The 15,305-nt window shown below is 37.9% G+C and overlaps 1 protein-coding gene across 1 annotated transcript in view; it reads left to right on the forward strand.

Moving 5' to 3' along the window:
• Positions 1 to 15,305, forward strand: part of MICU1 (mitochondrial calcium uptake 1) — a 250,315-nt gene that overhangs the window by 172,159 nt on the left and 62,851 nt on the right. The window contains 1 exon segment of the mRNA XM_032595262.1: positions 4,527 to 4,724. Within this exon segment, the coding sequence (XP_032451153.1) occupies positions 4,527 to 4,724 (198 nt within the window).

Consider the following 15,305-nt stretch of genomic DNA (forward strand, 5'->3'; position numbering starts at 1 on the left):
TTCGAGCCCCGCGTCGGGCTCTGGGCTGATGGCTCAGAGCCTGGAGCCTGTTTCCGATTCTGTGTCTCCCTCTCTCTCTGCCCCTCCCCTGTTCATGCTCTGTCTCTCTCTGTCCCGAAAATAAATAAACGTTGAAAAAAAAAAAAAAAAAAAAAAAGAAGTTTCTCTGCTCATCTTTATATATTTTACATTCTTGGGAAATATAATAATTTATTAAGTTGAAAGTGCTCTAGGCTTCCAAACATTCAAACTTTGCTCTGATTTCCCAGGGAAACAGGTGTTTTCTTAACAGTGTATTCATCAAGCTTGTAAAAAAAAAAAAAAAGTTAAACAGAACCAGGAAAAAGACCTCACTTATTTTAAAGTTAATGTTACATAAAGCAAACTAATAGCTATTATTACTCTTTGATTCATCTTTTTCCAAAAATCACTTTTTTTACGTATTTTTTAAAAACTTTTAATTTATTATTTTTTTGGTTTATTTTTGAGAGAGAGAAAGAGAGAACAGGCAGGGACGAGCAGGGAAGGGGCACAGAGAGAGGGAGACACAGAATCCAAAGCAGGCTCCAGGTTCTGAGCTGTCAGCACAGAGCCTGATACAGGGCTTGAACCCACAAACCATGAGATCATGACCTGACCCCCAAATTCAGATGCTCAACTGACTGAGCTACCCAGATGCCCTGTTTCCAGAAATCACTTTGATCATGCATAAATACATATTACTAAAAGGCATTGATCAACTGTATACTAAATGTGAGTTTTCTCTGACTTTTGTATCACCACGGATCCTTTCTCTAACCCATTTCGTAACAGATCATAAAACAGAACTAACCTAGCAAAAGATAGCTAAGATAAAAAGCTTCATGGGGCACCTGGGTGGCTTAGTCGGTTAAGCATCTAACTCTTAATTTCAGCTCAGGTAATGATCTCACAGTTTGGTTCGTGAGATCGAGCCTCACTGTTAGTGCAAAGCCTGCTTGGAATTCTCTTTCTCTCTCTCTCTCTCTCTCTCTCTCTCTCTCTCTCTCTCTCTCTCTCTTTCTCTGCTTCTCCCTCGCTCATGCATGCACACACACACACACACACACACACACACACACACACATACACACACACTCTGTCTCTCTCTCAAAATAAATAAATAAACTTAAAAACAAAAACCTCATAACTGTTTGGGCTCTATTCACCCAGTGCCATGACAGAAATGGGTTTTTTTAGTAGGAAAGTATGAGAAGTAATAACTCATTTATGAGACAGAAGAAAAAGAATGAAATTTTATTTAAGAGATCATGTTTTAAATTTTTTTATTTTCTCCACATCATATAGCATATAGTAAGCATTCACATGACAAGTTGAATTGATGTTTGATTGATTCTCATGTTATACCCTTAACAAATTATCTAAATAAAAATATTTTGAGAAAAGATTTCCCAACTGAGAAATTCTGACAAAACATTCTGTCACCATGCCCCCACACAAAATCTAGTAATACATACTTTTAAAAAAAAATTTTTAAAGAATGCCTATTTTTAGTAATAGTTTACATATAATAACATAGTATTTAGACTATGCTATTATTAATCACTAATGAAAAGATGATATAGCATCAGCTAGTTAATTTTACCTAAAAACATTCCTTTTTCCCAGTCACTTACACACACATTCTCAGCACCACACTTTTGCAGCTGATATACACAATTTCCACCACAGGAAGGATATAAGCTGCAATATTTATAGCCACAGGCAAAATGTAAATCATGGCAGGTCCTGATGCAGATTTTCATTTCTGGTTCACTGCTACTGAAAATTCTTCATTTCTTAGAATTAGGCAGATAAAGTGAATTGTGTATTGCCTTCAAGACAATGATGAAAAGTATTCTTTTCTTTTGAGAGAAAGAGTGTGTGCAGGGAAGGAGCAGATAGAGAATCCTAAGCAGGCTCCACACCCAGCACAGAGCCATATGTGGGGCTGACCACGAGATCTTGACCTAAGCCAGAATCAAGAGTCGGACGTTTAACCAACTGAGCCACTCAGGCCCCCCTAAAAATGTTCTGATTATCTTGGATTCAATTTAAAGTCTAAAAATCTTCAACCTAAACAATTGAAAAATCCATTGTATGGGAATGCAAGCTGGTGCAGCCACTCTGGAAAACAGTATGGAAGTTCCTCAAAAAATTAAAAATAGAACTACCCTACGACCCAGCAATTGCACTACTAGGTATTTATCCAAGGGATACAGGTGTACTGTTTCCAAGGGACACATGCACCCCCATGTTTATAACAGCACTATCAACAATAGCCAAAGTATGGAAAGAGCCCAAATGTCCATTGATGGATGAATGGATTAAGAAGATGTGGTATATATATATATACACAATGTAGTATTACTCGGCAATCAAAAAGAATGAAACTACGTGGATGGAACTGGAGGGTATTATGCTAAGTGAAATTACTCAGTCAGAGCAAGACAAATATCATATGACTTCACTCATCTGAGGACTTTAAGAGACAAAACAGATGAACATAAGGGAAGGGAAACAAAAAAAATATAAAATAGGGAGGGGGACAAAACAGAAGAGACTCATAAAAATGAAGAACAAACAGAGGGTTGCTGGAGGGGTTGTGGGAAGGGGGATGGGCTAAATGGGTAAAGGGCACTAAGGAATCTACTCCTGAAATCATTGTTGCACTATATGCTAACTAATTTGGATGTAAATTTTAAAAAATAAAAAATTAAATTAAAAAAAATTTAATTTAAAAAAAAGAAAAGAAAAATCCATTGTATACCTGTCTTTCAAATCTCCGTGTGTATAAGAAACAAATGTCAGCTAATCTTTTTTTTTAATTTTTTTTAACGTTTATTACTGAGAGAGAGACAGACAGAGCATGCGCAGGGGAGTGGCAGAGAGAGGGGGAGACACAGAATCCGAAGCAGGCTCCAGGCTCCGAGCTGTCAGCACAGAGCCTGACTCGGGGCTCGAACTCACAAACTGTGAGATCTTGACCTGAGCTGAAGTCGGTCGCTCAACCAGCTGAGCCACCCAGGCGCCTCTGTCAGCTAATCTTATTACCATGATAAAACATGAACCCTGAAGAAATCATATCAATAGCATGTATGTTACTAACCTAGAGTTACAAGGAGACTTAGGGATAATATACTCTAACCGTGAACTTTTCCAATGAGAAAAGTTAAGACCCAAAGAGTTTAAATAACCTGCATAAATTCTTTCTCACTGCAGAACAACAGAATCAGACCCCATGTCTCCTGACTCCTTGTCTAGTTATACTACTTCACTCTTTATAGAGCCACAGACTTAAATTGTCTTAAACCTTCTTTATGATCACACATAATAAAATAAATGAGACATTTAACTAAGACAAATCTGTTGTTACAACTCTTAAGTTTTTAAGTGTTCTGCTTTTCTAATTTGGCCATTTAAAAACCATCACCCACAAAGCTGTATGTATTGGTTATTTATATAACATACTTTTATTATTTATCTTTACATATCCCAATTTTAATTATTTTGAATTGTTGCTCTTTTAGCTTGTGAAGAGGTAGAAAAGAATGCAGGAACAAGTAAAAAAAAAAAAAAGAAAGAAAGAAAAGAAAAAAACTGTAACAATCATAGACTTGCTTCATAAAGCTCATTTATATAGTTAAGCCATGGTTGCTAGTTCCAGAAATTATTCTTTCTCAAAAAGCTCATTTAAAACTTCTCAAAGATTAAAAATTCTCCAGCTTTTCTTGAGGAATTATTTTCTATCAACTTTGTATTTCATTTATCATTCTAATAAATGTGTTCTCTCTCTTAGATGTCAGTATTTGCCCGTAGCTGTGCTGCCTTTTGTCATAACTAGAGAGTCAGTAGTGAGAAGCGTGAAGTTTTTAAAAGTCTCCTGAGATATGGACTGTATTACTGTGAAGTTAATGATTATTTTAGTATTGTGTGAGGGGTTTTGAGCCTCAAAAACAAATGCATACTCTTTTCTGAAGAGAGGTTTTTAAGAGCATCTCAATGATAAAGGTGTGAGGCCTATGTTTGAATCCTGGTTCTGCTCCTTGCCAGCTACTTGACCTTGAACAAGTTATTAAGCGTTAAGTATTATGTGCCTTGAATTCCTCATCTATAAAAAGAGGATAGTCATAAGACTTATAGGATTGTTGTGAGCATTAAAATACAATTGTAGCAGAGGGTAGACAAATCAATAGTTGGTTACTTTTTTTAAAAGTTTTTAAATTTTAGAGAGTGCATGGAAGCAAGGAAGAGGGGCAGATGGAGGTGGGTAGAGAGAAAGAGATCTTTTTTTTTTTCATAAGAGAGAAAATCTTAAGCAGGCTCTGTGCTCAACACGGAGCCCAAAGCAGGGCTTGATCCCACAACTCTGGGATTATGCCCTGAGCTGAAATCAAGAGTCAGATACTCAGCCAACTGAACCACCCAGGTGCCCCATCTTGTTCTTACTTTTATATATTTTTCTACTTTGTAATGTTTTTCTGGATGGGGGTTTGCTTCTCTTTTAGGTTCAGAGTATCATTCGCTCCCAAACCAGTATGGGTATGCGTCACAGAGATCGTCCTACTACCGGCAACACCCTCAAGTCTGGCTTGTGTTCAGCCCTCACGACCTACTTCTTTGGAGCTGATCTTAAGGGAAAGCTGACAATCAAAAACTTCCTTGAATTTCAGCGTAAACTTCAGCATGATGTTCTGAAACTAGAGGTAGGTATCCCTGGGCTTCAGGGGATCAGGGCACTGTCCCTCACATATGCACTTAGATCCTCTGGGCTGGGGAGGCCTGCACTATAGACATTCTTTCATTCTGTCTCCAGCTGTGAGAACTGATTGGTTTGAACCAGATAACAGTTGGGAAATATTATGTTCTGTGAAGAAGTCTTGGAGTGAGGTGGTTCTGGGACCGAAAGCCAAAACAGTCTAAATTGAAAATCTTAGTTGTCTTTGGATACTCAGCTTGAGGAAGGAAAAATTCAGGGGCCAGAGCAGTGCTCACCCTGACCACGTATCCCCAGTTTTATGTTATTTTGTAGAAGGCACCAGAGGTGGAGGGGGGATAATAAGTAGATCTTTCTTTGAAAGTTTACCAAGGTAAAAACTGCTGGAAACACAAAATGTCAGAATAAAAATACAAGTGCTCGGAGTTGGAAAAATGTCATACGGTGTTTGGAGATTTACTTTTCCACTCACGGTTTAGACCATCGTGCTATTCAGTTCCCAAAAACAATTCTATAAGGACATTACCTTTCTCTGTGTGTTTACTTATTGAATTAAGTGTATTTTGAGTTAATTGGCTGCTAAGTCTATTCAATTCAAAATATTCATTAAGTGTCTCCTAATGCACTTTTTTGTGGAAAAACTGAAACCTCATTTCTTCAGATTTTTAAAAAATTCCCTGAGATGGTATTTCTCAACCTGTTTTTTTAAAAAACATGTTTAATATTCATTTGAAATTTGAAACCATCAAACTACTCTGACTAAAAACACATTTAAGTATTGGAGAAAAGCACTGCTTTGTTTTTAAACTATGTATATTACTTCTTCAGCTGCTCTTCCATTTTTCTCTAAGAGTCTGATAATGCTACTCCCACCTCTTACCCACTCAACTCAATTGAGACAGTTTGAAAAATCACAACCGAATTCCCAGTATTGATAAGAACACTGTCGAATGTTCATACTTTAAGAAAGAAGTGTAGATAATACTAAAAATCAGATCAAACCTTGAAATGTGCTTTAGTACTTGTTTTTTTTAAAAATGATGTAATTGATATTCAAAGAATTTCCCTCATAAAAACAAAAACCTAATGGATCTCTACAATTCAGCCTGCTTGAGAACAGTTCTTGTCCCCTATAGTAAGTGGGAAGTGGTGTGTGTGTGTGTGTGTGTGTGTGTGTGTGTGTGTGTGTACATAAGAGAGAGAGAGCAGGGGAAGCCCTAGAGTCTCTGACTGGGGCTGACAATCAAATTGACATAGAGCAGATTAACAGGAGAAAAGCACATAGATTTCAACACACACCTGGGAACCCCCATAGGAAAATGAAAACCCAAAGAAGTGGCTAGGCTTAAGAGACTTTATATACTGAACTGAACAAAGACAGACAGCTTACCTTTATAAAGTTTGCATTATTATCACCAGAGAAGTGGAGTCAAAGTTGAGAGTAATCCATATAAACAGATCATGTTTAAATAATTGTTAGCTTCCTTTAGTCTCCCCATATATTTTAGTTACTTTTCCATGGTTGCTTCTCTCCGTTTCTTTCCTGCTGGTATAGAGAGGACATCTTTCACATCATCTTTCAGGAGTCTGATAACTTTTGTGTATCAGACCTAGTACATTTTGGTATGTACTAGGATTCTAGGCATATGCCTTATTCCCCAGTATGCATGGTTTTCTTTGGAATGGTCTTCTTTGGAAATTTTATAACATAATCTGGGAATGTAAATTACTTACCAATTATATAATTACAATTTAACATAAAATATAGATCCATAAAATGCAGTTCGAGAATACAGGCAACGGTACTTTCAACAAACTTTAAACAACAGTTTGGGGTCATCAAGGGCACGAAGCAGGTGCCAGCCTGACCACAACCTAGCCTGACACTCATTCCTGGACACACAGGTCAGAGTCTCAAGAGACAGAGCATGGGGCTTTTGTCTTTCATTCTGAGAAGTTATAGAGCTGAAACCAAGCCCACTAACATTACCAGTGAGGTAGATTATTCAATGTGGATCACCGATGAGGTAGAATGTTACAAAGCAGATGAGGGATTTCATACATGTATGCCTGCACACAGCCTACACCCAAATACAGACAAAAGGAGATCTAAAAGACAGTTGTATCTAAGATACTTATTGTGGAAGCTCTCTTGTATTTGGTATTGACTTAGGATCATCTATAGATTTTGGTCTAAGACTATCAAGACTCTTCCTGTTTGCCAATCAGCAATTCCTCGTGTAAGGGAATCATTAGACCCTTTTGTGAAAGAACCCAGCCTAACATGTAATAAATATTCTATAAATGTTTAGTAATCCTGAATCCATTCTTTCCATGTAATGGTATGAGTCCAGTGAATAAGTGCCTCCTTATCAATAACTCCCAGATTTAAAGTTTCACAAGTCAGTTTTTTGTCTTTCCAATTAGATTTGGGGTTTTTTTTTGTAATATGAAATTTATTTTCAGGTTGGTTTCCATACAACACCCAGTGCTCATCCCGACAGGTGCCCTCCTCTATTTGGGGTTTTTTTTTTCCAATGTTTATTTGTTTTGAGAGAGAGAAAGAGAAAGAGAGTGCATGCAAGTAGGGAGAAGGGGTAAGAGAGAAGGAGAGAGAGAATCCCAAGCAGGCTCTGCACTGTCAGTGCAGAGCCCAGTGCAGGGCTGGATCCCACAAACTGTGAGATCATGAGCTGAGACAAAAATCAAGAGTCAGACACTCAACTGACTGAGCCACCCAGGTGCCCCTCCAGTTAGATTTGTAATTCTTTGAGAAAGTGTGAATAGAAGAAAGAACATACCTTTGGTGCTCTCATAATGAGACCTGAATTAAAATTTCATTTCCACCCCTTTCTGGCTCTGTGACATTTATTGTGTGAGTGATTGTCTCTGAGCCTAGGCCCTCATTTGTCAAACAGGGCAATGGTTAAATGAGATCGTGTTTCTTATGGGCTGAATTGTATTCCGCCAGAATTCTTATTTTGGAGCTCTTATCCCCAGCACCTCAGTATGTGACTGTATTTGGAAATAGGGTCCTTAAAGAGGTGATTAAGTTAAAATGAGGCCATTAGGGTGGACTCTAATGCAGTCCTACTGGTGTCTTTGTAAGAAGAGGAAATTTATTGACATGCAGACACCAGGGGTGCGCATGCACCGAGGAACAACTACGTAAAGAAACAGCAAGAGGGTAGCCAACTATAAGCCAAGGAGAGAAGCCTCAGAGGAGACCTGTTCTGCCTGTACCTTGATCTTAGACTTGCAGCCGCCAGAATTGTGAGAAAGTAAATTTGCATTGTTTGTTTACCCAGCTGATGGTATTTTGGTAAGGCAGCCCTAGCAAACCGATACAGTGGTATGTGCCTGATACCAGCTGACCTGTACTATACCTTTAATAAGTATTCTTTCACCTTCTCTGCATGTCCTCTGCCACTGCTATGGCAGTTGGCACATAGTAGGCATTTAAACAGGTCACCTCAAATGAATGACTGAAAAGTCCTGTGTTGAAATACTTTTCTGATAAAACTTCTGGAAAATGGAAGCAAAGTTTTGTTTTTATGAAACGCTTTTAATATTACTTTTCAAAGTATGGGTAATTTCTCCCTTCACTGAATATGAAACATAATCTCATCATCATAGCCAAGAGGAAAATGGAAATGATTAATAGTAGCTTAACTTTCATATGGGTTTTTATAATTCCATCATTCTATTTACCTCTTACTAGTTTTATTTCATAACTTAACTTATTTACTTTAAAATTTCAGATCAAGGAGATTTATTGTTCCACTTAGTTATTTCTGTCTTTTTCTCACTACAGTAGCTTTGAGAGTGAAGAGAACACTATTTATCTGTCAAGTTTAATTTCCAGAGGGATCAGGGGAGAGGGGAAAGTCCATAACCATTCATTGAGTGCGTGCTATGAGCCACGTAGTTTATGTATATTACATGCCTTTATTTTATATTATTTTATTTTATTTTATTTTAACGTTTATTTATTTTTGAGAGAGAGGGATACGCAGAATCCAAAACAGGCTCCAGGCTCTGAGCTGTCAGCACAGAGCTCGACACAAGGCTCGAACCCACTACTGCGAGATCGTGACCTGAGCTGAAGTCAGATGCTTAACCAACTGAGCTGAGCCACTCAGGCGCCCCTTTTTTATTTTATTTTATTTTATTTTATTTTATTTTATTTTATTTTATTTTTTAAACTTTTATTTATTAAATAGTCTCTACCCCCAACATTGAGCTTGAACTCATGACCAATTGCTGCATGCTCCATGGACTCCGTCAACCAGGCACCCCTACATGGCCTTATTTTAAATCTTGCCGACCCTAGTATGTTTAGTGGTATTATATCCATGTTACAGATGTAGAAATTGAAACTCAAAAAGATAAAAGTAACAGAGCAATTAAATAATAGCGCCAGAACTCCAACTCAGTTTTTCAGACTGAACCATCTGTTCTTTATCTGGTTATTACTCGTTTTCGTCTGAGGTGAGGTTTCTATGCCTGACTTACTTGGAACTCTAAAGAAAAACTAAATGTTCTGAATTTTAGGAACAGGAAAAGGCCATATTTCTTGAATATATGGTCAACCTTTTTTAGCACCATTTTTTCCTAGTTCTTTGGCCCCTCAAATTGAGTCTTATGACTAAGAACACTGTTCTTTTGTGTTTATATTACCTAAACTAGCCATTTAGTTTCTTTTTATAACAATCATTAACTTGTTAGATTTTTTAAAAATGTTTTAATGCTCTTAATTCTGATCAGATTTGTTTTACTCTATCCTTATTTTTCTGTCTGGAAACTCAAAAAACATGGGTTTGAAGGAACGACTTAAGAATACACAGTTGGGTTTTTCCAAAAATCTTTTTTGAAGTTATTAAAAAATTCCATCTAAGGCTATGAGGAACTATTGAGTTGAGTTCCTTAGAGACAGGTGCCAAGTCTAATTCCAATTAATATATTCATTGATTTCTTGAGGACTACAGTAAGTAGGATGTCAGTCAAAAATGAAAGGTAATAGAGAACTCTTTGAAAGAGTATAATTAATTTTAATTTGGGGGGAGGGGGAAAAGGAGCTGTCATTATGTCAAAGAAAAGCAAAAACTAATTTATTCAAGAAGGAAGAGGCCAACCCCAGAATATACAAGAAAACTGAAAAAGCATCATCTAATAGAATTCCAATCTGTAATCTTTTTGTATAAACTTTTGGGGTTCACATGCTTATTGCATAACCAATCAGATTATTGCATTTTAAGAAGGCATGAGTGTCAATTATCTGAAGGCAAATTGTATACGGTTCAAAGGATAACAGTGACAGTCTTATATTCCCAGTCTTTAGGGAAAAAAAATATTGAAGTTAACAAATCTGTTCAGCCAGGAAGAAAATAAAAGGGGTACATAAAGAACAATGCTAATTATTCTCATTTGTCAATAAAAGTAAAACAAAAAAAAAAGAGTATTAATTTAAGTATTGAGAAACTTTAAAAAAAAATTATACCTATGGCTACATGATTAAAAGTGCCTAAGGAAATTCCAGATCACCTACCCTTTATATCATTAGGCTGACATCTTTGTACTCACCCATCTAAAGTGCTAAAGGAGAATTAAATCTGTCTTGCTCTGACGCAGAGGACCATATTAAGAGACAAACATCAGCTCTTTTCCTGGCCAAAAGATTTGCAGAAGACCCGAAGGCAAGAAGGCTTTCAATCAAACACTTTTTGGAACTAGAACACTCTTGGCAAAGCAGATTTCTTTTCATTCTAATACCAGTTTTGTTTTGTTTTCTTTCTTCTGGGAAACTGACTCTTATGTAAACTCAGAGATGAGAATTGACTCTTGATTTAATTAAATCTAAGAAATGAAATGAGATCTATTCAGTCGGGTTTCTTTTAATTTTATTCTTCAACTTTTGCCACTACAAAACAGAATGTGGATAATAATAAATCTATATTTCTTCTTCCATCCTTAGATGTTGAAAGCCTGAATTTTCCAGAAATCATTAAACGGGTTATTAAACAGTACTTGTCTCTTTTAGGCATTAATAACTTTAAGGAGCCAAGTATATGTTTAAAGGTTAAATATAAAAACCTATTGAGGGGCGCCTGGGTGGCGCAGTCGGTTAAGCATCCGACTTCAGCCAGGTTGCGATCTCGTGGTCCGTGGGTTCGAGCCCCGCGTTGGGCTCTGGGCTGATGGCTCAGAGCCTGGAGCCTGTTTCCGATTCTGTGTCTCCCTCTCTCTCTGCCCCTCCCCTGTTCATGCTCTGTCTCTCTCTGTCCCAAAAATAAATAAAAACGTTGAAAAAAAAAAACCTATTGAGGTAACAATCCCCACTATAGAACAATTGTAACTTTACTATTTGGGTTGCAATAAAAAAAAGCTACTAGTTCATTTTTTCTGAAAAATTTCAAGTACTTAGCATGAATGAACTACTTTACCCTTATAAAATTTTGAAGAGAAAAAAGCCATAACAGGCATTATTTTCTCAGATGTTACTTTAACCGTACAAAATACTTTAATTTCTTGCTTCATGAGTGGGTGAAGGAGGAAGAGGGAGAATCTTAAGCAGGCCCCACGCCCAGTGTGGAGCCCGAAGTGGGGCTCAATCTCATGACAATGAGATCATGACCTGAGCCAAAATCAGCTTAACTGACTGAGTCACCCAGGCTCCCCCCTTTTCTTATTTCTTAAATCCAGACATCTGTTTCTTTTATAAAAATAACACATTGGATTAGTAACATGATCCATCCAACCTACTAGTCTTACTTTGCCTGGGACACCAAGGGATGCATTAGGAAATAATCATTAATTTAAAAAAATAGAAATATATAAAAATAATAAAATGAAAATTTAATTGCCCTCAATAATTATTTAGAAGTCAGTCACCCATGACTTGATGTGAACACTTTTTAAAGCTAATTATATTTCTCTCTTACCACACATCATGAAGTAGGTCCAGTATCTTGCTCTGATGAGATCAAGTTAGCTCTTAGGGTGAATTAGTTTAACAGGGTAAAGATATGTAAAACCCAAAGCCAAACTCTGATTTAATTTCTTGCAGTTCCATTTACTCCCTGTAATTCAAGTTTGCTATCATCTGTCGCTTATAGGTTCTCTGGCTGTAGAATCAGGCTGAAAATACTAACTATGGTAGAATGTGCATGGTGATACAAAGCTCTCTTGATGTTGTAAATGCAACCTTGATAATTATTCTGTAAAAAGTATATAAAACAGTGCTTTTTTGTTTCATATCTTTTGGAGAATGAAGGAAAAAGGGTTTTTTTTTTAAGCTTATTTATTTTGAGAGAGACAGAGACAGCACGAGTGGAGGAGGGGCAACGAGAGAGGGAGAGAGAGAGAATCCCAAGCAGGTTCTGTGGTGCCAGATCCCATGAAGCTGCGAGATCATGACCTGAGCCAAAACCAATAGTCAGATGTTTAACCTACTGAGTCACCCAGGCGCCCCAAGGAAAAATTTTTTTTTTTTTTTTTAATTTTTTTTTTTCAACGTTTATTTATTTTTGGGACAGAGAGAGACAGAGCATGAACGGGCGAGGGGCAGAGAGAGAGGGAGACACAGAATAGGAAACAGGCTCCAGGCTCTGAGCCATCAGCCCAGAGCCCGACGTGGGGCTCGAACTCACAGACCGCGAGATCGTGACCTGGCTGAAGTCGGACGCTTAACCGACTGCGCCACCCAGGCGCCCCAAGGAAAAATTTTTAAGAGTGATACTTTGTTGCTTAAAATATATGATTCTAGGCATGATTTTTAAAAGGCATTAAGGAGCACCTGGGTGGCTCAGTCGGTTGAGAATCTGACTCTTGATTTCAGCTCAGGGCCTGATCTCAAGGTTGTGGGATGGAGAGCTCCAAGTCAGGCTCTGCACTGAATGTGGAGCCTGGTTAAGATTCTCTGCCCCTCTCCCTTGTGTGCTCTCTCTGGGGCACCTGGGTGGCTCAGTCAGTTAAGGGTCCAACTCTTGATTTTTGCTCAGGTTGTGATCTCATGGTTTGTGGGATCAAGCCCCATGTTGGACTCTGTGCTGACAGCGTGGAGTCTGCTTGGGATGCTCTCTCTCCCTCTCTCTGCCTCTCTTTCTCTCTCTCTCAAATAAATGAACATTTTTTAAAAAAAGAAAAATATTGGGGCGCCTGGGTGGCGCAGTCGGTTAAGCGTCCGACTTCAGCCAGGTCACGATCTCGCGGTCCGTGAGTTCGAGCCCCGCATCAGGCTCTGGGCTGATGGCTCAGAGCCTGGAGCCTGTTTCCGATTCTGTGTCTCCCTCTCTCTCTGCCCCTCCCCCGTTCATGCTCTGTCTCTCTCTGTCCCAAAAATAAATAAACGTTGAAAAAAAAATTAAAAAAAATAAATAAATAAAGGCATTAATTGGCACTTCTGAATCTGACCTTTTGGATTAATCATTAAAGTGCAGGAAACTGATATTTTTCTTTGATTTGCAGATAGCTTTGCAATTCCAAGTCAATATGTTAGTGATACCTTTGCAATACTGGGGCGGTCTCAAAGATTTTCCTCTCATCAGTATCTTTAACTTTACATTCTAAGTTGATTTTAAACTGGGTACAAGACAAAAGGAGCTCAAATAAATCATGGAGATTTGATCTTTCTCCAGTGGAAATTGTTCCTCAATATATCATTCATATAGTCTTATCAACCGTCTTTTAGTAGAACACAGGAGCTTTTCAGTTTATGAATAAGCTGTATACCAATGAACCAAAAGTTCATAGGTCAATTGTTTGGAATTCAGAACGCAGTGATACTTTTTTTAGTTTCACACACGCAGAATACTTACCATATTGTTGAATGCAATATAGTGAAATGAGAAGTAGTATGAAAGGAGTTGATTATGTGAACTCATAGTTCAGGGTTTCGTCTATACACACTCTTCTAGCCACAGCAGTCTTGGATGTAGACCTCTAGCAACATCAAGTGTTTTTTAACAAAAGTTTGTGGACATACTACGTAAAATCAAAATAATACATTTCTTGAGAAGTTGCCATTGAGCCAGGCCCTATTCTGAGTTTTTTTATCTACATTATTCCATTTAATCTTCACAAAGCTATGAGGTTGGTATTATAATTACCCATACTTCACAATCAAGGAAACTGAGGCACAAAGAGATTAAGTAACTTGCCTGAGGAGGAGCTGAGATTTTATTACCGGCAGTCTGCCTTTAGGGTCTGCTCTTATAACTTACACTAGCTTTCCGGGAGCTAGGCTAAATGCTCAAGATACTAAGATGAACAAAACATCGTTCTCCCCAGAAGCTTACAAGGGTGAGATGATTCTTGCACAGTGTTGTAAGTACAGTACCAGACATATTGGTATGGTGCAATGGGAATATAAAAGGGAACATGTAAATCAGTCTGTGAGGAGTGCAAGAGACTGCTCAGGGAAGCTTTCCCAGAGAAGGCAATATTTGAGTCAGCTCTAACCAAAAATCCATTCTATCTGAGGAATAGGGTGGTTGATTTTTATTCGCACTTTTTTCTGGCTGTAGGATAAATAAGAGGCAGGGGAGCACTGAATTATCACTGGGACTGGAGCCAGGAAAGGGTGACAGAGAAAATGACCTTTCTTATCAAGTCTGTCCCAAACCAGCCTTAAATTAATGTGTCTCCAAGGTGTTCTCATGTTGGTGAAGGGACCTGAGGAGGTCCAGGTCCATGGAGATAATTAAGAAACAGAAGAAAAGCATAAGGCAGAATAAGAGAAGAGAGGCTTTCTCCAGATTTCTCCCAAGAGCTAGCTGGGCCTATAAGCAGATCAAATTTGACCTCTGACTCACACTCAGAATGAAGTTTGGGCTAAATGATGTGTAGGGTCTCTGAGTAGATCTTTTCATTTTTCTCCTTCTAGCCATCTTCAGCTGAGGATGCCTTTCAGAATTATGGTCTTAGGGATTTGTGGACATTTTAAAATAAAGAATGAGGGCTTTAAAGAATGACAGTTGTACTAATGAGTAGAAAGAACCTCGTTTGTCCCCCCAACCCTGCCTTTTAACTAATTTGGCCTCAAATAACTCTAGGAGACCTTTTTTTTTTTTCCTTAGAGGAAAAGGAGAGTTTTTAAAAATAGCTGTAGCCTCTAGCCTGCCATACAGCGTTAGAGGAGTCTAGGGAGTCTAGACAATGTCTTAGGAACCAGAGCCAGCTTTGCAGTAATTTGTGAATAAATAATGCATTACAGCCTGTTGAATTCAGACTGCAAGCAAATGCCACTTTAGAGGGTCATATATATTACATCAAGTTATTATCCTCTGAATTTAGTTAACAGCATAGAAATGGCTTTTTCACAAGTCTCCTTCATTTCTCCTTTTTCCTATTACAATAGAATGCCTTTTCTCCCTCCCCACCCACATTCTCATTTGTTTTATATCAAATCTCCCGCATTAGTATGAATGATTTCTTTTATTAAAGCATCTTGAACTAATGAACTATAAACTACACCAATAATTTTTTTTAGCATTAATAAAAGCCTCTTCAAACAAAGTAATGCCAAAACATCTTTTTTAGGATGCCCCTTTTCTTTACCAGTCTTTCTTTG

This window comes from Lynx canadensis, chromosome D2 (genome assembly GCF_007474595.2).
Source record: "Lynx canadensis isolate LIC74 chromosome D2, mLynCan4.pri.v2, whole genome shotgun sequence".
NCBI classification, from domain to species: Eukaryota; Metazoa; Chordata; class Mammalia; order Carnivora; family Felidae; genus Lynx; species Lynx canadensis.